The sequence below is a fragment of the Pezoporus wallicus genome, unplaced genomic scaffold (assembly GCF_028554395.1).
Source record: "Pezoporus wallicus isolate ANWC-B61680 ecotype Strahan unplaced genomic scaffold, APGP_CSIRO_Pwel_v1 contig_6814, whole genome shotgun sequence".
NCBI classification, from domain to species: domain Eukaryota; kingdom Metazoa; phylum Chordata; class Aves; order Psittaciformes; family Psittacidae; genus Pezoporus; species Pezoporus wallicus.
In genome coordinates, this window is record NW_026639755.1 from 1,327,640 (window position 1) to 1,352,348 (window position 24,709).

Here is a 24,709-nt window from a genome sequence, read left to right on the forward strand (position 1 = left end):
TCTTGCCTTTAGCACAACTGACTAGACACTGGAGAACAGATTTGGTGTTTCAGAAGAGCTTTAGAGGCTTTTAAGAATTCAGAATCTAGATTCCCAGCACCAAACTGCCATAGTGCTCAACCACTGACAAAGTCACATAGAGGAGATGGTGCATCAAGCTTCTTAACCTTTGTTGGTGGTGCTGAGAGAAAGTCAAAATCAACTGTTTCCTTAGAGCTAAAAGCCAGATTTTGCCAGTTTTCTCTGTCGCTTCCTGTCTGGAGTTGTGCCAGTGCTTGGCTAAGCACAGACTACCTATTTAGTGCTGGAGGAACTGCCATTTCTACACTGGCTCTCCAGCAGACATGTTAGCCAGTGTTTCCTATCCTGATTTCCAGGATCCAGCAATGTTCTGCATTTAATCACCTCTGACTTTTTCTCATATTGTGCCCATAAGTCCTGCAATCCAGTACATTTCAGAGCTGTGTGAGTGGCTGCCACTCCTTTTACCTTGGCTTATCATGCAGCTGCAGCACAGGTGAAGTCCACTCTCTGCTTTCATCCCTTGCACTGAAAAAGCAGAAGGGAGAAAACATTTGTCAGGGAAAAAGGGACAGATGTATCAAGGAATGTTCCTGGGAAGACACAGTACTTCAGCCTTCATCATATAGGCCCAAATGCCCAAATTCAGCACCTCTTTGTTATGGTCAAGTTGGCATTGGTTCCCTGTACCACTTACAGACACAAAGGAGGTGGCTGCTAGTTTGGTTTTGGAATCCACTTGAGATTCCTGGAGTTGGCGACCATGTTTTATCTCAAATGTCCTCCCAAGTCTTTGCTGCTTTCCTTTATCCAAATTCTTTAAACACTGTTCAGCCTGACTGATTATCAGAGTGACCAGTGCCTTTAAGAGTTTTTTAAGTGGTTAGCTGGACATCCCACTGAAGTATAAGGCTGTGTCTTCTCACCAAGAGGATATCATCTGATGGCCATTGCCAGTGTGTGTGTGCTTTGCTTCTCCATGAGGCTTCTGCAGAGCCAGTCAGAATTCTGCAGTGGATCTTTCTATTTCCCAGTCAAAGAGTGTGTTGTGGAGCTGTAGGGGGGAAAATCTTCAACCTAGATGGCAGAGCTGTCCTAACAAATGCTTGAAGAGCTTGGATCACAGAGTCTGCTTCTCCACATCCTCCTTTTTTCTGTCTCATCTACTGTAGCTTCTGAGTAGTCTTTTTTCCTTTATCTTTGCTAAGATTACCTGGATCTTGTAAGGAAGGTTCAAGTTATTTCTGAGCTCACAGTGATTTGTCAGACATTTTCGTTTTTTAAAGTCTCAATTTGTGGCTCAGTGCAATACAAATGAGGAGTTTTCAAATGTAGGCTTGGGAGCATAACCCCCCCCCATTGTGTGGATGTAAAAGCCTGAATTGAAATATAGATCTGGGCACCTAAATTAAGGTTTTGTTGTTTTCAGATCTGTTAAGAGTCCATTACTTCTCACTGCCTTTAGTGGAAGCTGCTGTTCAGCACTTTGAGAACTGAAGCTGCTTGCTTCCTTGCTGAACTAAGGGCTTTGGTTCCCAACTCCAGGAAGACCTTAGTTGAGTATTATTTGTTCTGAAATTGAAACAAATGGAAGTGTTTTAATTAAGGCATTTAAGCTTAGAAAGAACCATTCAGTGCTCAAGGCCAGGTTGGACAGAGCCTTGGGTGACATGATTTAGTGTGAGGTGTCCCTGCTGATGGCAGGGAGGTTAGAACTAGAAGATCTTAAGGTCTTTTCCAACCCTAGCTATTCTATTGATTCCTTTTTTCCATGTTTTTGTGTATGTCAAGGAAATAGTTGATTTGTTTGTTTCCACTTTCTCCAAATATGTAGTCAGTTTATGGCTGTTGTTACCTAAAGAAGCTTCAAGTTTAGGTTCAAGATGATAAAAAGTTGTATTATTTTGTTACCAATGCATGACCTGACATGTGTTTGCTAAGAATAGAGTATGTCTTGTTTCTTTGTCGAGATGTTGAATGAAACAGCTTTGCACTTTAGCCGCTGGAAGGAAGTAGATTCAGTTAGCTTTTCTGAATCCTGTTTTCCAGGACAGGAGCCTGTGCTGTCACTAACTTTCTTGTTCTTTTAACCACTTCCAGACAGGTGAAGATGACCAGTCCAGAATCTGGCGGGATACAGATAATAGGCATGAGTGCTACCCTCCCTAACTTGGGACTCTTAGCCTCATGGTTAGATGCAGAGCTCTACTGTACAGATTTTCGGCCTGTGCCCCTCAAAGAGTGGGTGAAAATTGGCAGCAACATTTATGACTCCTCCATGAATTTAGTGCGAGAATTCCAGCCCAAGCTTCAGCTGAAGGTAACAAAACTGAGCAGTGGCTTTGGAATAACAACTTTTATACGGCTAATGTTAAACAGACAGATACTGGTACGGTTTTAATTGGTTTCTTTTGGTAATAGATGACATTCCCAACTTCATTGTTTACTTCACAGATTGTATGCTTAAACTGAGAACAAAATTGGGGTTTTTGTCCTCTCCTGATTTAAACAAAAACCAAACCAAAACACACTCACACGCATGAAGTTTCTTGACTCTGACTTGAAGGCAAAGTTGACTGCAGTTATCTTGTTTCTGAGCATGTGACGGGTACAAAGGGTTTGTTTTTTTCCCTTACCACCCTGTCTTGTGTCCTGTAATCCACTTCACTTTCATAACTGAAAATATTTCTTGGTTGGGCCAAGGAATTTGCATTAATCATTGGGAGAATATATTTGCATTAAAATCTAGTATTGAACCTGCTTATGTTAAACTCCTAAATGATCTAATTTTGTCATTAAGGCAGATGTCGACCCTGATTCTTCTGAATCTGCTTTCAGTAGTTAACTGTTTTGTGCACTTGAAAAAGATATGATAAGTTATGGGTAAAATACTGTAATGATTTGGAAGAACCAAATAGGTAGAAAAGGGAAATTTGCACTTCCTAATTGTAGGCTCCTTTTCTGTGGAGTCTTGAAGGGCGAGTTCTCTCCTCAGTCCTTCCAACTGCTTTGTGTAATACTAGTGTAGTAATTGGATGATACGGGCTGAATGTGAGCAGTACTTTGGAATATTTGGCACACAGTTTCGTGGTGCACCATCATTCTGCTGCCAGTAGCTGGGTGGCACAGCAAAATAAAAATAACCTCAAAGCAAAAGGTTAACATTTGTGACAAGAATATCTGGAAGGTTGCTTTCGAGGTCATATTGAGAAGGTGGTGTTGCATCTCCTTTTCTGGCTGTTTTTTGAAGCAGTTGCTTTGGGTAGGTACTAAATTAAGTGAGAGAAAGAAGTAAACTAGGCTCATGACTCAATGGTTTAAGGGAGCCAGCTTATTTTATAAGACCAGATGATCCTCTTGGGCTTGAAATCTGTCACTGGACCTGCAGACTTCTGTGCCTTAGACTGAACCAGGAGAGGGAACTTGACCTCACCAATTCTGCTGAATTTGGCTGAATCCTTACCAATCTTTTGCTGTGTATATGCAGTTCCTGCCATTGCTCCCCTGTTTTCATTTGCATTTTAGTGCTTTTTATTTCTTACTGTACACCTACATTTTTCTCTTCCTCATTTTTTTTTGCTGGAAGAGAATCTGGCTTAGCCAACCAAAACAGATCAGTTGCAGGCACTCTGTTAGAATCTTAAAACCTAAAAGGCAAGATGAGAACAGTAGGGGTTTGCATGCACATCTATGTAAGTATCCATAAAAGCCTTCCATTTGCACTCTTTGGTCAGCAGTGCTTGCTGCATGCATCTTATTGGGTATGCTTAAGCTCCTAAATCTCATGCTTTTAGTTCAGACTTCCTAGTTGATAAGTCTTTCTTAGTTATTGCAGAGGAATGTTTTCCCTTGGGCCTCTTCCTTGTTCTTCATCACTTCTGTAAGCCATGATACAGAGGTTGCAGTGATTTTTTTTGTGCAGTGTGGCCTTCATTCAGAAACAGAGCTATGAAAGCAAGAGGCAGATTTAGGGCTGTCCTTAACAATGTGGTCATACTGGTGCTTGGACTTCCAAAAGCAGAGAGAAGCTAAGAAACAGTGCTCCATCTTCTTTGTTTGCTCCCCTTTATGACTTGAAGTAGAAGATTCATACTGTGACACGGAAGAATGACAGCATTTACAAGCCCCATTCAGTGTGCGAGTGCATTGACAATATTTTGTCTCAATTCAGGGAGATGAAGACCATGTCGTGAGCCTGTGTTATGAGACTGTTTGTGGTGGCCATTCAGTCCTGCTTTTCTGTCCGTCCAAGAACTGGTGTGAGAAGCTGGCAGACATCATTGCCAGGGAGTTCTACAGTTTGCAACAGGCTGAGAGTAAGAGAAATGTAGTTGATAGAAGACTGAAGCGAAATGCACAGTGCCTTGAATGAAAATTAATTTTAATAGAAACTATAAATGTATTTTCTATCTCAAGGTTCTGGAAAAAACTCAACCCTGGCCCCAGTGGCTGTGGACAGAGAAGGGATCGATGAGGTTCTGGATCAGTTAAAGCGTTCTGTCTCAGGCCTGGACTCTGTGCTCCAATGTACTTTGCCATGGGGGGTGGCATTTCATCACGCAGGTATTCCTGAATCTCTTGGCCTTGATGGTCAAGTATTACGGGTTCTTTTTGCTGTAGTTATCAGTAATTTACCAGCTGCTTTTTGAAGCCTTCTGTAGCTTGTGAGTGAATTAAAATGCTTCAAGAACCTCACAGTTGGAGGTAAGCTTGAAATTGTTTTATTGAAGCCTAAGACTTGAATTCACTCATTGCTATGATAAATCTTCTCTTGATTATGTTGAGTAACAGCAACTTTTTAAACACAACTTAATTTTTTATTTTTTGTGAAAAATCAGCTGATTTGCAGCCCAGGCATTTTCAACTTGTCCCTAAAGCTGCCAGAGTATTTCAGAGCAGTTTTCCTCCACTTCATACTGAAATAGATGAGTAAATAGAAGAAGTATAACAATGAAAGCATAAATAAAAAGAGCATGCGCTGCAAACGTTTCTGGCTAGGTCTTCTATTTCTTACTTAAGTTGGCACTAGTGTATGTGACCTGTTGATCCGCTGAGAGACTGACTCTGGAGGAGAGAACACTATCTATGGCATTGAATATGTAGTGTAAGTAATTCCAAATGCTTGAGTGTGGATTTCTTTCTCAAGAATAAAATTGGCCTGAAGCCCTCGAGGAAATGTAGTAAGATACGTATTAGACCTCTAACCTAGAATGGAAACAATGAAGGAGGATTCCAGGTTTAGGATGGCAAATGACTAATTCCTAGTTTCCTACTGTTTCTTACATCCAGTTTGCTTCTTTTTGTTTTCTTTCTTTCTCCCTCACTTGCACTGCTTGTAGATATGGAATAGATAGTTGCTCATCTTGTTATGATGTGTACAAGAACCTTAGAAAAGCTAGTTTATAGCTGTTACTGTCAGTTGAATAATAAAAACTTCCTGGTGAAGTTTTGCTTCACTTACAGTTTGAAAGAAGTCAACTGATTTGGTGTTGTAAGTCCTGTTCCTAACACTGAAAGGCAAATATTCATTCACTTTGTTCTTCCCCTTGCTGCTCAGTAATATTATAAGCTCTTAAATGCAGTCTCACCTTTTCTAGATTCACTAAAATTCATCTCTCCTCAGGTCTTACTTTTGAGGAACGGGACATCATTGAAGGAGCCTTTCGCCAGGGCTTGATCAGAGTCCTAGCAGCAACCTCCACGCTCTCATCTGGAGTGAATTTGCCAGCACGCCGAGTTATTATCCGAACTCCTATGTTTGGTGGCAGACTGCTGGACATTCTCACTTACAAGCAGATGGCTGGAAGGGCTGGCAGGAAAGGAGTAGACACAGAGGGTAAGCAGAGGCTTTATTAACGTTCTCTAAGAACAGCGTTAACCCGCTTAAATCCAGTGCAGTGCTTTGCAATTAGTTGTTGATCATGATGAATTCCTTTGGTATTCAGTATGATTAAGTTAATCAAGATGAATTTGTTTGGTATTAATGGAAAAAAAAATGTTAATTCCCAGGGGATTCTTTTGACTGCATGAGACTTTGGTATTTACACGTCAGTTACTTCAGGAATGGGCTATTTTCTGATTGAATACTTGTTAGCTTCTAAGACTGTGCTGTTCATTTGCCTTAGTTCTGGAAACCTTGGTCTGGGATCCATGATCCATGGTCAGTTTACTAAAGCATTTACGGTTTCATTGAAAATATTTATGGTGAACTCTTATTTCACAGGCCTAAAATGTAAGAAATGCACTTAAAGTCTACAACTAGAATCTGAAAACTTCCTCTGTTGTCTGAAGTTCTTATTTGGGTTTCTTCAACTTCCACTAAACCATAACCACTAAACCTGGATCTTGAAAGTAGCAATGCAACAGTGAAGCAGGGGAAGAAGAGCAGTGGTTTGTGGATAACATGGGGTCTTCATGCATACAGCGGCACTGGTTGATGTTCAACAAAATAATCCTGCCAGCTATTTTAATTTGCAATGGAAATTTGTCTTCATGGATGATATTTGGAAAAGTTCAATTATACAAGTATAAACAGGGAATCAGAAGCTTAACAGAAGCGGGAAGTGAGATTTGCCCTACTGATGGTGTGATTGGTGCTTGCTGGAACCCTGTGTAAGCAGACTGTTCTTACATTTCACTTTCTATTTTTGCTGGAGTAGCGTAGCAACAGAGCATTTTGCGACCTATATCTTTGGGAGCTATCCCCATGTGTTAAAGCAAAAGGCAGCTGCATGCTGTATTCTGAAATTGTACAGGTTTTGTCATTTGAGTATAGCTGGTATGTGTAAAATTACATTATTTCTTGAAGTTTCTCCCCCCCCCCCTTCAAGATACAATAATTGGAGCCCATTTTTGACAGTTGTGATGTGTCTGTGTTTTGCACTGTGATCACTTGAGTTTATGCTGATGATCTTCGTAAATGCACCGAGTCTTTTGGAGAGAACACAAAGCTACATTACCAGCTGCTGCTCTTTCACAGAGTAGGGACACTGGAGGATAGCAACTTCAGCTGGAAAAAATGCCTTATGTGGGTATGAAATTCAGCTGACCGACAGCAGAGAAATGCTGTTGGGTTGATTTTCCCCTCTCCTCGAACATTGTAGTGTTGGATTGTCTCAGGTTTTGATTTTTTTTTTTGCTTTTTCTAATTTGATGGAAATTTAAACCCATCATTTTAGAGAATGAAATTGGGTTATTTTTGTGTTCACCAAAACTGTCGTGTTCCCAAGGTGAAATAGATAAAGCTGTTCGCAATCACTGAACGCAACTTAGAAATAGAATAGGGCCTTTTTTTGCTTTTAATGGAGTTCTCTGAGTAGATAGCCAAAGTTTTCTGGTGCTCGTCTCATCTAATGGTAACCTAGACTTCCCATCTCATCTGAAATGTTCAATAAGGGTTCTTCAAGTTCTTCCCTCCCCTCCTCCCCAAAAGCACACATACACTGTTCATTAGGTTGCAATTACTGGCTTTAAGTTCTGAGTTGCATCTTGGGAAAGAGTTTCCTCCAAGTCTTGAATGACTGTCAGATAAAGTAGAGTCAAGTGGATACCCGTCTTCTCTTACATTTATCACACTGAAGAGTCAGTGCTTTTAGAGGGAATTGGAGGTCATATCAGAACCCAACTATGTAACAAGGGAACGTTCTTTATTGCTGCAATCAAAATAAGCTTTACTTTCACAGAACAGTGCTTAAGGCAGTTTGTCTTCTGTACTCTCAGCTCTGGCAAAAATACCTGGTCAATAGATGTTAAAAGTTTCACCTGGCAGGATAAAAAAGATCCCAGAGACACGTGCTCTGAGCATGCCTTTCATTCTGTAATTCATTCATGTAATACTGTTTAAGCTCTATTCTGTTACTCACCTACACTGCATTTGTGCTATTTATTCTGTTCATTAAAGCGCAGTTGTGTTTTCATTACCTCTGGATTTGCTCATTAAGGTAACATTACCACAGCTATGGTTTTATCATAGCTTAACATTCCTAGGATCTTACTGAGACATCCACTACCAAAAGTACCTTGGTGTTCAGACAGTGTGCACTTAAATCTCAAGTAGCTGTCAGAAGCCTATCATGGCATTTATTGTACAGCTAATCATATCTAATGCTCTCTTCTTAGTCAAAGGCAAGCTTGTCCTACCCATAAGTCATTTATCCTGTGCCAACTGGCAAAACATCTTACTAGGCTAGATCTCCCAGGGACCTAGTTTCAAAGAATCATAGAATGGTTTGGGTTGGAAAGAACCTTAAGATTATCCAGTTCCAAGCCCCTGCCATGGGCAGACACCACACAGTAAACCCTCTGTAATGGCTTTGTTGAAAAGATCTCCTTTATATGGCGCTGCATTTTCCATGGGTAGTTAAGAGATTCTCTTAATGATGTCTGAGAGAATTTTCAGGTAAGGTATATTTGGATGTATTTTCAGTGGAAACTATTCAGGATACTTAAGATACTTAAGATCTTAAGTATCTATTTAGGATACTTAAGATATGTGTGTGTAGGTATATGTGCGTATATGAAAGTTCAGAGGATGCATAGTTACTTAGATTAATAACTTTGGATTTCTGAATTACTTTGGTGTCTGTGTTATTTCAGCTCAGGAAGCTGGTTGACTTAACCAAGCTGTTAAAGTGCTGTTCAGCTTTTATGTTTTCTTCTTGCTTTTTGGGAATCTTTTCAGTTTAATAATGTAGCATAGAAGAAAAATTGATGCCACTGGATATTATGGTTCCAGTCCATTCCAGAACAAGAAGTGATAGTTGTTCATAGAATCATAGAATAGTTCAGCAGCAAAACAGATGAGCAGAGAGGCTGTGGAATCTCCTTAGGTGATTTGGCAAGACCCTGACCAGCATAATGTAACTTCTAAGTTTGCTCTGCTTTTAGTTCTGAAAGTATTATGCTTCTGTGGAGTTCTGGCATAGCAAGGGATACACACTGTTCAAAGTTGCAAAGGAGTTTCTCTTTTTTGGTGTTCAGCTTTTTAAATAATACCTATGGTTTTCCATTCCATTAACATGTCTGTGATGAAAAGCTATTACACTGCCAAGATGGGATAAGAAGGTCATTGTTTGTTTGCTTATTCTTGTTTTTCCTCGTAGGTGAGAGCATTTTAGTTTGCAAGCCCTCAGAAAGATCAAAAGGAACTGCTCTGCTTCAGGGATCTCTCAAGCCTGTTCGCAGTTGTTTGTTTAGAAGAGAAGGGGAAGGTGTTGCTTCTAGCATGAAAAGAGCAATACTTGAGGTATAGGACATGCGGAGAGGGGCTAGAACTGGGTGGGTTTTTTTGTGAGACCATGAAATGTTTTCTGTGCACTTTCTTTTTCTTCTGTTTCCTCCCTTGTCAACCCAAGCAGCTTCAGAAGAAAATTACTTGGGTATGCCCAGCTTGCTTAAATATTCAGCATTTTGTTTGATATGATTCAGTCTCTGCTTGCTGCGTATTACTTGAGCACAGTCGAACAAGGGTTACTAAGCTTTGCTATTGCATTTACATATGCTCAGACTTCAGGCAGAAATAATCACACAATCATGGAATGGTTTGGGTTGGAAGGGACCTTAAAGCTCATCCAGTTCAACCCCCTTCCATGGGCAGGGACACCTTCCACTTGAGCAGGTTGCTCCAAGCCCCATCCAACCTGGCCTTGAGCACTGCCAGGGATGGGGGAGCCCCTGTTTTTCTGGTCACCCTGTTCCACACATATTGTGAGTTTTATTAATCCTGATGGTGGAAGTTTCTTTTGTCTGCATGTAAACTGCACACAGTGGATGAAGCATCACTCTGCAGATGTGACCTGTCTGTGTTAACTGAGAGATGCTTATAAACTACAGATCCTGGAGACTTTGTAGACTGAATCGGGCCATTATGATATTTGTAGAACTTTGGAAGGTTCCTTATTTCCTTCCTCAACTTATCTACCTCTTTTGCACAGAAATGATTGAAGTTTTGTAAGTAGATTTTTGGTGAACAGGCAGGTGTGGTGCCTGATCTGCTCCCTCTAGCCTGCTCTCCTCTGTAGAGTTCCTACAGGAGTAAAAAGGGCCAGAGGGATCTTTTTTTTCCACATATGTGTGCTTATCTCCTTTTCCAGAGCTGCTTTTGGTCTTGAACTGAGCTTAGGCTCTTTAAATACAGCTCATTTGCTGTACTACTTCTACTGCCTTGTGAAAGCTGCTGTGGCACTTAGAACTTGGTTGTGATTGCATAGATTTTGAATTTTTAGCAGACCAATGGAATTTCTAAAGGCATTTTTCTACCTAAGAGCCATCTAAAAGATGGGGGTTCCTTTTTGGTAGTGTTGATTTATAACATGAAACAAATCCATTGAAACCATGAAAGAAAGTTCTTATTTAAACACCTTGCTATCTCTAGAAAGATACACATATGGCACTGACTTGGAAAGAAAAAACAGTTATGAACCAAAAAGATAACAAAATCCAGAGGAAAAAAAATCACTTTCAATCAGGACAACAATAGTGGGGTATAAGCCCGTTTGTTAAGAGCAAACTTCAGTATGCTGAAGAGCCTTGGGAGAACTCCTCCTTTCTGCTTTGCTTTCTGTCTTCAGAAGATTGCAGTTTGTGTTCTAACCTTTTAAAAGGATTTCACAATGTTGGCTAAGCAAAATGGCAAGGCAAAGTCTCAAATCTAAATTGATAGTATATGTATGTCTGCTATCAAAATAAGATTTTATAATTCATTCTTTCCCATAGCTTAGTCCTTTTACTTCTACCTAAGGTGTTTTAAGTTCTTGCCAAGAAAGAAAACCTTGCTTAAAAGTTGGCAGTTGCTTTGCCTCATGTTCCCCTCTCATACTGGTTCTTTAAAACTTAGATATCTGATGGATCAGTGTCTTTGATTCTCTGATCTATGATGCATCCTGGTGCTTCTCTGTCAATGTGAACAAGTAGTTGTCTTCAACAGATCATAGTGGGGGGAGTGGCCAACACTCCAGATGATGTGAAGACCTACGCTTCTTGCACTCTTCTTGCATCCAGCTTGAAAGAAGGCAAGTGGGAAAATGAGAAAGCACAAGACAAAGTGCAGACTGGACCTATTGAGGCTTGCGTGGCTTGGTTGCTGGAAAATGAATTCATTCAGGTTCTGGACTCTGGCAATGATGTGAAAGGTAATGTTGGTGTTCTCATGTGTTTCAAGAAGTTTTTAGCTTTCTGACGGGTGTCTTTATACCTGCTTTAACAGTTTGTGCATGCGCATGTTCTTGGAAGCCCCCTCTGCCTATTACCTCTGGGACTGATGCATCCTTGTCTACAAATGCCCAAAACATCCTTAAACAAGGCATACTTCTACTGCAGGATTTCTGCCCATTATCTGCAGACTGTGATTTTTGTCTTTCTCAAGAAGAACCAGTAAATTCTAAGAGAACACAAGTCTCTTCTAGAGCTGCTGCTTGGTGTACATGGTTGTACTTTTTCCTGCTTTTCTTAAAATGGCTAAGGATGAGACTCTTACAGTAATGTCAGGTAATCCCCATGAAAATCCCCATTCCAGGTAGTTTGTATCTCTTTGACAAGATGATAGGAGATATTTTGTGTTTCTAAGAAAGAAATACTTAAAAGTGATAACTCCTAGGCAGGATGGCAGACGGGATTCCAGTGTTTCGGTTCAAAGAGTTGTCACAGCTGTTAGTCTGACTAGTTAGAGGGATAGAAGCTTGTGATCAGCCCTCTGAAAAAGGCTGGGTTAGACTTAGGCAAGTCTAAACCCTTTATTGTTTCCGTTTTCCTTCAGAATGGAAAAATATGCTATTTCTTCTTGAGAAAGCAGTTGGGAAAAGTGAGTAGAATTGATATCTATAAAATACTTTGCAGCCTGAAAGTGAGATAGAAACTTGCACTTCAATGTTCTTCTGTGGTTTTGTTTTCTTTTTTACACAGCGAAGGTTTATCATCCAACACATCTTGGCTCAGCTACTCTTTCCTCTTCTCTTTCACCAACTGAAGCCATGGAAATCTTTGCTGACCTGCAGCGAGCTATGAAAAGCTTTGTTCTGGAGAATGATCTACATATTGTCTACCTGGTAGGTTCCCCCTTCTGTGTTTTGTATTTTGTCCTGCCAAAACTCAAGGGCTCCGTGAATGTAGGGAGGTGTTTTGTGCCCTGCTTCGCTCATAGAATCACAGAATCATCTTTCATGAGGAAAAGTTTCTAAATTGAATGTCCTTCAGAACTAGTCTGCTCCCATAGTTTGTGTTGTGGAAGCAGGTGCTCTATTCCCATCTAAGCCCGTTGTGGCCACTCCTGACTTGGAAAGATTTTGGAACATTGTACATTTTGGGTGTGTAGAATAATGGTAATTTTTCTGAGACACTCAGAATCGGTTTGTTGTGTGTTTGGGATCAGCAGGCTGTATCACAGATTACTTCTGGAGGCTCAGAAAACCTTTGGGGTTCTATCATCTATTTTGCCTACAAAAAAGCCTCAGAGAACTACACTGCTGTATTCCTATGGGTGGGCCTTTCTTCAGTTCAGTAGCAGTGAAATTCATCTCTGATTCGGTTTACTTGCCTGGCGATGCTTCCAGGGATAAAGGGAGAAGCATGATAAATCTTTTGAGGGGAACGTGTCCCAAAGTTGGTCATGTGCTCAAACACTTAAGCTAAGCAATGCTATTTAAGACCTTTGGAGAGGAAGCCATGAACATGTGAAGATTACTGAAGGAACAAGATGGAATTTCAGTGAACATCTTAGTATTCATGGCTGCCAGAGGTCCATCATACAGTCATCATCCACAACTTGATAGTTGTCTTTAGCCTCCTTAAGTATAAAGTGAATTCTCTTTATGAGGCTGATAAATCAAAGACAGTGACGGCAATAGAGTTTTCTACCTTGTACTTTTTCATTACATGTCTAATGCAGCATGTCTAATGTTATTTTTAGTCAAATACACTGTTGAACAGAATGTTCTTGAGATTCTCCTCCATTAGCTAGCCTGAAACACTTTCTTGCAAATCTGTTCATTTCCAAGGGTTTGATTGGTTTTTATGGCTCTTCCTTATTTTTTAAAGAATTGTTCCTTATAGGCTAAAGGGAATTTAAGGGACATCTGCTAAAGGGACATCTGCTATAATGCTTCTTAATTCTTTAAGGCTTGAATCTTCTACTTGTTACAAATAGGAAACTTAATTCCAGCACCTTATATTTTAGGCAAGTGGATTAAAGCAAGTATTTGCTAGTCAAGAAGAACTTGCAACAAAAAGAGCAGCAAACAACAAGAGACAATCCGCAACCTTAACAGCGTTTGTTCTTATCAGCAGATGAAGGGACATGGATGATTTACAACTATGTAGACATCTGGTACTCTGTGTTATGTTAAATATTCCCCAAGAACTATTAGTTGTTTCAGACTCATTAATCTTGCAGTATATCGATACAGATATGAAGACATTTTGTCTCCTCTTACTGACACTGACTCTGTGCTGACTGAGCTATAACAGAATTGCTTTTCTGTCTAAAAGTGTTTGAATGCTCTGGGTGGCTTTTTTCTTAGTGTTAATCAAAGCTGAGTTTTCTTGTACTCCAGGTGAATGAAAGCTTCAGCAAGTTCTGGTGAAGGCTATGATCCCTCTGGCTTTGTCAGATGCTGTGGCAGTGGTTAATGTGGTTGCTACTGGGTTTAATACCTAGCTGTCAGTTTTGTTACAAACAGCATAAGGCTTAGTTTTGTTAAAGGAAAATAAAGATGGAACTTAAACATCTTCTAGTGGCTTGGATGTAGGGAGCAATCTGACCAAGATTCCAGATTGTTTGATCATTAGAGTACCCATATGAGTCAGATCTCCTCAGTACAAATACGAAAAAACTAGGTTAGAAGAGCTTTTGCTTTCTTCAGGGTACATGGTTATGACTCAGTGCCTCTGAGTAGTGTGTAGGATGCTCCAACCACATTCCCTAGGCTGTATTTTTGTTTACCCAGAGCTCTGTTCTGTTTGTCTCTCTGAAACATGTTTTTGCATTGTCTTCCTTTCTTTAGGTCACCCCAGTGTATGAGGAGTGGACCGCAATTGATTGGTACCAGTTTTTCTGTTTGTGGGAGAAGCTGCCTGCCTCAATGAAACGTGTGGCTGAGCTGGTGGGGATTGAAGAAGGTTTTCTGGCTCGCTCTGTCAAGGGCAAAATCATCGCTAGAACAGAGAAACAGCATAGACAAATGGCCATCCACAAAAGGTAACCACAGATCGGTGTGAATGTGTGAAGATTAGAGGCTATAACATGTGGAGTGAACAGGCTTTGTATCTGTTTCCAGGATCTGGCTCTCTTGCTGAGTGTGCTGATAGCTCAGAGAGACTGGATCTGGTCTGCTCTGGACTGAGAACACTGCTGGCATAAGATGTTTGTGCTGATATTCTTGGAAGCCACCCTCTTTGTTTCTTTTGTGTGCTATACTATTAGTACCATTCTGCCCTATGCTGTCATGGTACATTTTGCCATGTACACTAATGTGCACTTGTTGATGATTTTATGTCCATGTGTACTACTACTGCAGGTTTTTCACCAGTCTTGCCCTTCTGGATTTAATCAGTGAGGTTCCTTTGAAGGATATGACAAAGAAATACGGCTGCAGTCGTGGTCAGCTTCAATCTTTGCAGCAGTCTGCTGCCACCTATGCAGGTGAGTTGTCAGGGCAAAATACTCCAGCAGTCATAGGCTAGTCTGTTTTCTTTCCTTTCAGATAGGATTGTCATAGTGTGGTACTAACAACAAGCAGTCTTGTAAGACCACTTCCAGCTTGATAGCTTCATCTGCGGGTTGCCCCTGCTTTGAGATGGAACCACAGAGTGTGCTGTGGGAAGGGGGCCAGCTGAGTGGAATCAAGCAGTGCTGTAGCATGCTGAGGTCTGTGGAAGCCATCTGTGTGCTGTGCAAGAATTTGGTTTGTTCAATACTAAGTGTGGAAATAAGTACAAGTCCATCCTGAAGCTTTACTCTATCAGGAAAGAGTACCTTTCAATATGGGTAAAGTTTGGAGTCTCCAAGACTTAATATGGCTTTCTCCTGTTTGCAATGTTAATTGGCCAGAAAGTGTAAGTTTGTAGGTTTGAAAACAGTGTGAGTAGTTTCTGGGTCATTTATCACCATATAACAAGAAGACAGATAGCTGTCACCTTGAACTTCATTTCCTTAGGAGGGCTGAGTAGCAGTAAAAGTAACAGCCCACCATGTGGATGAGACATGCCTAAGTCCTCTATTACTCCATAAGTGGGTCTTCAATTTTTAAGACATTTTTAGCTTGATTTGCAAAACCTTGTATGTGGGTTGAGCATGAGTCAAAGCCCCAGAATGAAAAGGTCACACCAAGTGATGCAGAGTTGTTCAAATTAATTCTGGTAGTAGAAATAACTTTTTGTTGTAGCAGTTTCATAATTCTCTATTCCCAGTATTCATCATTTTCACAAAAGTAATTTTGGAAGTAAAATGAACTATTGACATGGCATACAGTTAAGAGATGATAAAAGTTGTATTCTATAATCACTGTAAAAGTAGTCAGAAATGTGTGTCTTTCCCTTATTTTCATATTCTGAAGATGGAATGTGTGAGTAAGAAACTGTCTTTGCTCTGCTCTTTAACACCTTCCATCTGCTGGGACCTGCAGTCGTAACCTTTATCACAGACTTTGCTACCGCCTGTGATGCTCTCAGTAACTGAAGGCCAAGATCTACAGGCCAAGTTCTGCTCTTATGGACATCAGTGCTGGCTTTCCTCAAAGATCTGTGGCTTCTCTTAGTGCCTCTCATCACTGCTTTTTCTGTCTTCTTCAGTGTGTGATTCCTCAGACTCCTGTTACAGGATATGTATGTGCTTCACACTTTCAAGATCAGCATCTTTGAAAAAGCAGTGTCATTCAGAATCTATGCCTCACTGATAAACTAGTTAATTCTTGATTAGAATCATAGAATAGTTGGGGTTGGAAAGGACCTTAAGATCATCTAGTTTCAACCCCCCTGCCATGGGCAGGGACACCTCCCACTAAACATGTCACCATGTCCAACCTGCTCTTGAACACTGCCAGAGATGGGGAACCCATTCCAGTGCCTCACCACCCTAACAGTAAAGAATTTCTTCCTTATATCCAATCTAAACTTCCCCTGTTTAAGTTTAAACCTGTTACCCCTTGTCCTGTCACTACAGTCCCTAATGAATAGCCCATCCCCAGCATCCCTATAGCCCCCCTTCAGATACTGGAAGGCTGCTATGAGATTGAGTTCTGCAAGACCAGCTCCTAGTCATAGTTAAAAATGAACATGAGTAAGTTTCTGTAAGTAATGGGAAGTGAATGTAGATCAGATGAGGGGGAAAAATGGATTCAGCTTGGTAGAGCTGGAGCTGGAGTTAAGGCATTGCTGTAATTCTGTGTTCCAGGAATGGTAACTGTTTTCTGTAATCGACTGGGCTGGCACAACATGGAGCTGTTGCTCTCTCAGTTCCAGAGCCGCCTCACTTTTGGGGTTCACAGGGAGCTTTGTGACCTGGTACGAGTGTCTCTGCTGAATGCACAGCGTGCGAGGATGCTTTACAACGCTGGTTTTGTCACCGTGGCTGATCTTGCTAAAGCCAGTCCTGATGAGGTGGCAACTGCTCTGAAGAATTCAGTACCATTTAAAAGGTGAGAAGTCACAAAGTACGCAAGTCAAGTAAAGGAGTTTGTCAGGTGAAAGATTACTAGATGAAACCTGTAATATAATGTGGCAACCTTTTGGTACTTGGTGTCAAGCATTAGTTAGAAATAACTTGTAGGTCTCTGTGACTGCTCACAGTCATTCCATAATTATTTTGAAATTAATAGAAGCATCTTTTATTTGCAGCATAAGTTTGTGAGACCTAAATTTTCTTCTTATTCCTCTTTTCAGTCTTGGGTGAATTGTTAATGCTTTCTGAAGACTTTTTACTGCCTCTGAAAGGCGGCTCCACCGTATGATCAAAGGAGATGATGATTTATTACTGTATTATCATTTGAGATTCTCTTGTGATTTTCATGTTGGTGCAATGACAAGCTTCCTTGATCAAGTACTTGTTGGACTGTGCCATGACACTTGTCTGGTTCATGCTTCTGAAGTTTCCTTGCTTTGGAAAACAGTGCCTGAAGGAGGATTGATTCAGAGCGTGAATCTTCTCCTAGGAGGGAGGTGGGACTCATCTGGGGTACACGCTTGGGCACGGAAACCTGGGAATGCTTCTGGGGTATACAGGCAGTAATATCTTTAACCAGTATCAATTCACATATAGAAAACTGAACCAGTTAATAGGAAATAACTGGTTATTTCCTATTAAGTGCATTATATTTTGGATATAGTGCTGCTCTGAAGCTAGGAAGCTGTGAAACTAAATGAAAGGGGACTGGGGAGAATAGTGCCATCTCCTTGTGTTGTTTGTTATTTTATACATAAATGTTTACATCTGTCTGTTACCTTTCCCATAGTGTTCGTAGGGCTGTGGATGAAGATGAAGAATCAGCAGAGGAGCGTCGGACTGTGCGCAGCATCTGGATGGCTGGAATGAAAGGTTTAACTGAAAGAGAAGCAGCTTCCCGCATTGTGGAGGAAGCCAGGGGACTTCTCCAGCAGGATTTGGCACTGATGGGAGTACAATGGAACCCGGAGTCTTTTCTTGAGACTGATACATCTTCTGTGATCAGCAGTGAGCCAGAACTGGAAGACAGACTACATAGATCGAGTGGAGAGCAGTCTTCTGAGTCTTCGAGGGTGTTAAACAAGAAAGGCTGCAGAGTTGAACATTGTAATGGCCTCAGTTCTCAAAATGGAAACTTATCCCTTAGTAAAAAAGGGCACAAAAGGCGACTAAGCAGTAGTACAGAAAACTCTAGATTTGAGAGTGAACTCCCAGGCAGGAGACAGGCTCGAGCAGAGGAAGGCAGTGATGATATTGTGTGCAGTGCTAGGAAACGGCCAAATAGGTGTGGAGATAATGAAAATGTAGGAAGAGTTTCTCCGGTCAAACCCAAGCTGGATTCTGGGAGAGCAATTCCAGAACTCCCTACTGAACAAGCAAAAACACCAGCATTGAGAACAAAGTCTTCAGTCTCCAGGTTGCTAAAAAGCATGGATGTGCATTTAAACCGGATTAGGAACAGAAATACTGCTTCAAAACTGCAGAGGTCACTTCTTGAAGATTCAAATACACTTACCATAGACATACCAAAGCCACCTGCTTTCCACCCCACCATTAAAACAGATAATCATTTTTCAGACCAAAATAGTAAGAAGTTTATGGAAACAGGGTCTGGAGGTCATCAAGTCTCAAATTCTGTACAGATGGGGGAAATGAACCTTGAGAGGAAACATAAAATGAAAGAGTTATTTCCAGAGCCTACCACCACCAATGAAGGTGTGCCTAAGGGGAGAGTGTGTTTGCAGGCACCTGGTACATTGCAGGGTACTGCACACATTAATGTGGAGAAACATAGTACTGCAGGAAGTCTGGTAATACCTGGCAGTGCAAGGACACAGAAAACCAATACTGATGATAAGCAGAATGAAATGAGTCAAATACAAGCAGATGCAAGATGTGCTGAGATGATGATGGGTAAGCAGCAGATGGCTTTAGACACAGTCCATGGTAATGTAACTGCTAGCTGCTCTGGAAGCAGCCATGTCCATTGTGGCAGCAGGATACAGAAGCCTCTGCATTTTTGTCCTGGCGAGGACAAATCCTGCCGTATTCAGATTCAGAATGGTGGCCAAAATGGGAATGAGAAACTCAATGGAGTATTGCCACAAGCTGGAGCATTGCAGAAAGCCAACAGTCATCCTAAAGACTCTCTAGTTAAATCCAGAGGTGTTTGCAATGCAGGTGAAGTTCGTAATGGTCCATTCTCTCATCTGTTTTCTGACTGTAGAGACTTTGAAGATAGCTTCCAGTTGGACACTCAAACTGAGATGCTAATAAAACAGGAGGGAGCAGCTGGAATCACAGGACAGCAGGGAATACAAGGTTCAGAGCTGGCCGCAGTGCCACAGCAGGAAATCCCCAAGAAACTGAGCACTTCACGGACTGATAATGCTCCTGATGAAAAGCTGGCTGCAACACTTAGGAAACTGGGCTTATCGAGTCTTATCACAACAAATAATATTACAAAAACCACATCTCAGCCCTGCAGTAATAAATCGTTGGAGTCTGGGGGCCTTACTTTACAGCCCATAGTGAAGGAAGCAGAATCTGCACGTTTCCATTTAGGAAGTGATTTCTCAGTGACCGACTCTCAGCTACACAGCTTTCTGCAAGATTTCCAGACCCAAAAGTCAGCAAAAGGAGAGAGTGTGTCTAAAGACCTTAATAAAGCAACCTCCCCTTTTGGTAAGGAGCACGCTGTACAAGTAGAATGCCACCCTGTCGCTGAAACAAGCCTGAATATGAGTGATAGCTTGCTGTTTGATGATAGCTTTGGTAATGTCAATGACCTTCCAGCTGCTCACATCACGGAAGCTGGCAAAAAGGACCCTGTGGAGAAGCAAGAGGCTTTGCTTCCTCCAGATGGTCTTTTGCAGAACCTAAAGCCTCTTCAGAATAAATTTGATGTCAGTGGCAATCAGAAAGAGCATGAGGATCCTGTGCAGCCTACCAGTGTGTCTCCAGCATTCTCTGATATAATAGTTGAAGTTTTAGATCATGCAAACTCCCCGTCTTTTCTGGGAGATCTTCCTTCTATGTTTCACAGTCAGTCAGGATTAAGAAACCCAGTGATTTCTAACAGTAACCCTTGTCCAAAGGCTTTAGTAGGAGATCAAAGTGAGAAGCTCCAGAGAAGCCATCAAACTGTAGACAAGAAAACCCATCCAGCAGTGTGGACTGACCACTCATTTGAACTAAGCCCAGGATTGCAGGATGTATTAGACAAATGGCCTAGTGCCTCAGGCACTGAACTGCTTTCAGTAAGCTCCTGTTTGAAAGGAAAGTTAATTGCTCCTGTTGTTAATCAAGAGCAAGATCCAGGTTTAGAATCTGGCTGTTGTCAGCCAGAGCCTGTGCCCACTTGCCAGCGTTTGGAAAGCTCTGTCAAAGTTAAAGAAAATGAAAGAGAAAACTTGGGTCTTCAGAAAACAGACTGCATAACACTTCCATTGAGAGGAAACAACAGAACATCCTGTCCTCCACCAGGCAGTAACAATGGGTTTATTCCTCCAGCACCCTGCAAAGAACTTTTTTGGATGAGTTCTTTTTCTCTCCCTGTGACATCTGCAAGGAAGAGACAAGTCACCTGCATGGATGAAGGGCAGCTGATTCAGCCACTGCAGAATAGCAAGGACAATGCAGAGCAGCAGGTTAAAACACTCCAGGGCAATCTTGGAAGCGTAGACTCAATTGAGACTGATGAGATAAAAGATGATTCCACTATAGACCAAGGCTTTTCACTGCAGCTCTCTCAGGATGTTTTTCCACTTGTTCCCCTAAGTGCTGAAAGTTTCACTATCATTGATGTAGCAAGCGACAAAGAACTTTTCCAGACTTTTATTGCAGAATGGAAGGAGAAGAGCAGATTCTCCATCTCAGTGGCATGTGAAAGGACAAAATGTCTTTTGTCCCCCAAATCAACGATTGGTGGTAAATTCAGGCAAGGTCAGTTCCATGTTCAGGGTATTATTTTGTGAACAGCAGGGTGGCATCTGCAGCTGAAAGCAGGAGTGGAGAAGGAAGGGGACTGCAAAAAAAAGGATCACGATTACTGATATTAATTGGATATTGCCAGCTGAGTCTTAGCAGAGGAAGGAGAATTAGGGTCAAGCATTTCATTAGTAGGTCTTTGGTTAATAGTAATGAAGTGTTAGCAGCTTGTTTGTATGTGAGAGCATCTAAACATTAACGTTTCATTGTGTCTGGCTTGTGCAGTCCCTTTATCCATGTCAGAAACGATCTTAGGATCTTTTAAAATGAATAATATATCCAGCAGTAAACTGTACAGATTGCTCAGAGTCTCCACGGAGTTACTTGTGGGATTGCCTCTTAACCGAGGTTCAATGTGCATGTGTGAAATTCACATCAGCCTCTGGGTTCTTACAGTATTGTTTCAGTTTTTCCACAGGAGTATTCATATGCTGCAGTTTGCTGCTGCTGCTGCTTTATAGAAATACTCTTCCTTTAAAATGACAAGATTAAGCAGAGTTGGATTCTTTGCTGTCATATTGCCATAACAACAACAACAACAGTGTTCCTTACCTGACAGAGCAATGAGAAATGTCCTTCAGAGTAGAAGGAGGGAATATATTTCTGTTTCAGCTCTTGAAGAGATTGCCAGGAAAGGCTGGAGTTTTGCAGGAATGCTCTCTGAGTGGTTGTTTCTGTTATAAGAGAAAGTTTTGCTATTCTAAATTGGTTTGGTTCTGTGATATTTTTTCCCCCAAAAGAAACACGGATTTTTCTCACTATACATGAAAATGAAAGTAAGAAATTTAGCCTTAACTGCATGTTATTCCGGATCCAATCTCTTCTGTATTTATGGATGCCATTTAATAATTGTAACTTTAAAATGATTTCTTTAGCAAGTTCTCCTCAGCGAATGCAAGTTAAAGATGATGGATTTCCTGTCCAAGGCTCTGAAGACATCCTGGTAGTTGGACTGGCAGTATGTTGGGGTGGAAAAGATGCCTACTATATCTCTTTGCAGCAGGTAGAAGACCAGACTGGTAAGTGGGTGGTCAGGCTGCACTGTGTTACCTGACACTGCAGTTCAGGAAAGTACCTTCAGTAGCTAGGTTCTTGGAATTGTTTTGAGTGTCCCAAGTGCAGCTCAGTTGTGTGATGAAGTAATTTAGCCAGATTATTCAGCAATCTTAAGCTTTGAACACCCTTCAACATGCTGTTGTGGAAGCATCCATGCTGCCATATAAGGCCAGGTAACTGGCTCAAGCACTGGACTGCTGAGCATGCATATGGCTAAAATGTTACTCCCCTTTTCTTTTTAGCTTACGTGCTTTTCTCTTTCAGCCTCTTCCAGTTTTTTCTCTCCAGAGGAAATACGACACTAGGATGCTGGTTTATAACCCAGTCTGTGCTATGCTGCCTCATGTTTGGTAGTACAGACACAGCATATTATTTTCAGAGCCTTGTCTGGTTTGATTAAAATATGTAATATCCATATAGATACTGTAGGTTTTGTGCTTTAGGTGATTGCATTCAAGATTTTTCTCTTGCCTTTCTTATCACGCAGTGGGTAAAAAAAGGACTTTTGCTTGTATTTCCTGCCTTAGAAATCAGCATGAGTTTGGCACCACCACCTCTGGACAAAAACCTGTCTGTAACAGAGAGACTGTATCAACTGCAGCTGTACCTGCAGAAGAAGCCCCAGGAGGAGCGCTCACTTGTGATGTATAACTTTATTCAACACTACAAGACTCTGCTGATGGCTTGTGGCATCTCCTTGGAAGGAAGCTTTGAGGATCCAAAGGTTTGCAGGATTAAGAAATTTAGCTTGGGTAAAACTACTAGTTTAAACACACAAGAGGAAAGATAGGAATACCTTCTGGTATTGTTCCTTCTGTCATTGTGATTTGAATATTCACACCTCTCAAGAGGTTTAGTGACATTTTCTTCCAGTGGGAAATCTATAACAGTATTTAGAGAAGACTTCTGCTATTTGTATTCATGGTGCCAGCAGGAGAAACAGGGCAGGTTCAGTGATAGGTTAACACATTCATCTTTTACACCTGATTGCTTGTGTGGGGAGGATGAAGTTAACTCTTTCCCATGTACCAGTGGACAGGGCTAACCTCTTCTTTTGCTGCAATAAGAAGCCTGGGACTGAAATGGCGAAGAGCTTCTGGTCAGGTTATTGATTATAACAGCAGAACACTTTGTAAGCAAAGATTTGCCCACTATGAGTATGGACCACCTTGCTACCACTATTTTCTCAAAACAAAGTGTACATGTAATTTCAAAAGGTTTGGTTACCATTTGTAGCTCAGAAGAAACACTAGAAAGAGGTAAAAGCACCTTCTTGTCCTTGTTAGGAAACGCTCTACATGCATCGAATTTTCTAGTGTTGATTTTAAGAGCTTGTATCCCACTTGGGCTGGATAGCAGAATGTCAGTATTAAAATCTGCAGGTAAGTAGCTAAGGTATTCAACACAAGAACAAACTTAGCTTTTCATACTGACATATTTTTATTTTAGGATATATTTAAAGATCAGTAAAAGTTGTGCCTTTCTCTGCACCGTTTCTTGTATTAAATGAAGTCATATTCATATTTGGTCATTTTAGTGATGCAATGAGTATATACATACTCATCCCTCCTGGCACCCTATATGTATACATATGGTTTTTAGCTTCTGCTTGCATGGTAGAGACAGTGCAGAAACCTATGTTTGTCCTATTTTGACACAAGAAACTGAGATATAGCTGTGAGTGAAATAGCTTTGAAGACAGTGGGAGGTATGAGGCTTACTGTGAATAAAATTTGCCTTATAGAATTCTTGGTACTAGTGCTGATGTGTAAAACATAGGAGAGCTCAGCTTGACTAATATTCTAGATCAACAGCAAGTTCTGATTTTTACAAAGTCAGTTTTCAGATTAAACATGTTTTTGCTTCTGATTTTCGCATCTAATCCCCTTTGTGTTAGGTTTGAATAAGTGAAAAAAGCCTCAGGCCAACACTTCTAGATGTGTTTAGTTGACAGGGGATAAGGTTTTCAACTCTGGGTGAGAATGAAGCTTTTCAGTGACTTATGCCCTCTTGAAGGTTTTATCTGAAATCATGTAAATTTTCACAAGTTGTGCCAGTCTGCCTGCCAAATGAAGACAAAATAACCTCCACTTTGACCTTATATTAACCTGCACTTAAATAGTTAAAATTGGTGCGATGACTAAAATGGAAAAAAGGTCTCATGGAGGTCTCCCTTCTTAAGGTTGCGTGTTGGCTGCTTGATTCTGGCTCTAAGGAACGTACACTCCACAACATGGTGACCAACTTTCTCCCCAGCGAGCTACCCCTACTGGAAGGGGTGGGCACCGGCCAAGGGGTGCAGAGCCTGGGGCTTAGTGCCAGCGGAGACCATTCTGGGCGGTACAGAGCAGCGATAGAGTCTGTGCTTTGCTTCAATGTCATGAACCAGCTCCATAATGAATTACAGAAGGAAAATATGACAGGTAAAGAGAGCAACTCCACTTGGGGGCAAAGATGGAGGGTAAAGGTAGCTGTCCTACGACAGGCTGAATGATCAGTGAAGAGAGGAGATGTGGAAGTTCTTCTCTAAGTGTATTCTGTGGCAAACCATTTGTGAAGAGAAAAGAGGGAGCTTCCCTTGGAAGTACATCCGTTTTGTCAAAAAAAACACCCTAAAATTGAATTTTGTATTAAAAGAAGTTTTTTACATCCCAAATATCCACCAGTTCCATTGGTTAAAGCAGTTGCAGAGTCTTACTCTAAGTCTCTGAATCAAGCTGATCTCTATGTCCCAGGTTAGTCCTCTGGCCATTCTGAGGGGACTTGTGGGTCTGTCTATGGTTTCTCATGAAAATTTTCTAAACTTTTTGCATTTCCTTGTCACAAACAATTCCTAAAATCCTCAGATGTTTTCTGAAGGAGTTTCTTGCTTCTTGCCTGCCCACATAGCATTGTTTGCCGTGTAGGTGTTGCATCCATGGAGCTTCTGATTCCTATAGTGAACGATCCAGTGTGTTTACACTAAGATTTGCTGAGTGCTTGTCTCTGTTTAAA

The 24,709-nt window shown here is 41.2% G+C and overlaps 1 protein-coding gene across 1 annotated transcript in view; it reads left to right on the plus strand.

Moving 5' to 3' along the window:
• The window catches only part of POLQ (DNA polymerase theta), a 52,494-nt gene that overhangs the window by 9,509 nt on the left and 18,276 nt on the right, over positions 1-24,709 (plus strand). Inside the window, exons 6-19 of the mRNA XM_057415949.1 lie at positions 2,122-2,341; positions 4,193-4,337; positions 4,438-4,584; positions 5,645-5,857; positions 9,123-9,265; positions 10,946-11,150; positions 11,920-12,062; positions 14,016-14,209; positions 14,529-14,653; positions 16,403-16,646; positions 17,460-20,614; positions 21,535-21,678; positions 22,243-22,439; positions 23,898-24,138. Of these exons, the coding sequence (XP_057271932.1) occupies positions 2,122-2,341; positions 4,193-4,337; positions 4,438-4,584; positions 5,645-5,857; positions 9,123-9,265; positions 10,946-11,150; positions 11,920-12,062; positions 14,016-14,209; positions 14,529-14,653; positions 16,403-16,646; positions 17,460-20,614; positions 21,535-21,678; positions 22,243-22,439; positions 23,898-24,138 (5,516 nt within the window). The remainder of the gene's footprint in view (positions 1-2,121; positions 2,342-4,192; positions 4,338-4,437; positions 4,585-5,644; positions 5,858-9,122; positions 9,266-10,945; positions 11,151-11,919; positions 12,063-14,015; positions 14,210-14,528; positions 14,654-16,402; positions 16,647-17,459; positions 20,615-21,534; positions 21,679-22,242; positions 22,440-23,897; positions 24,139-24,709) is intronic.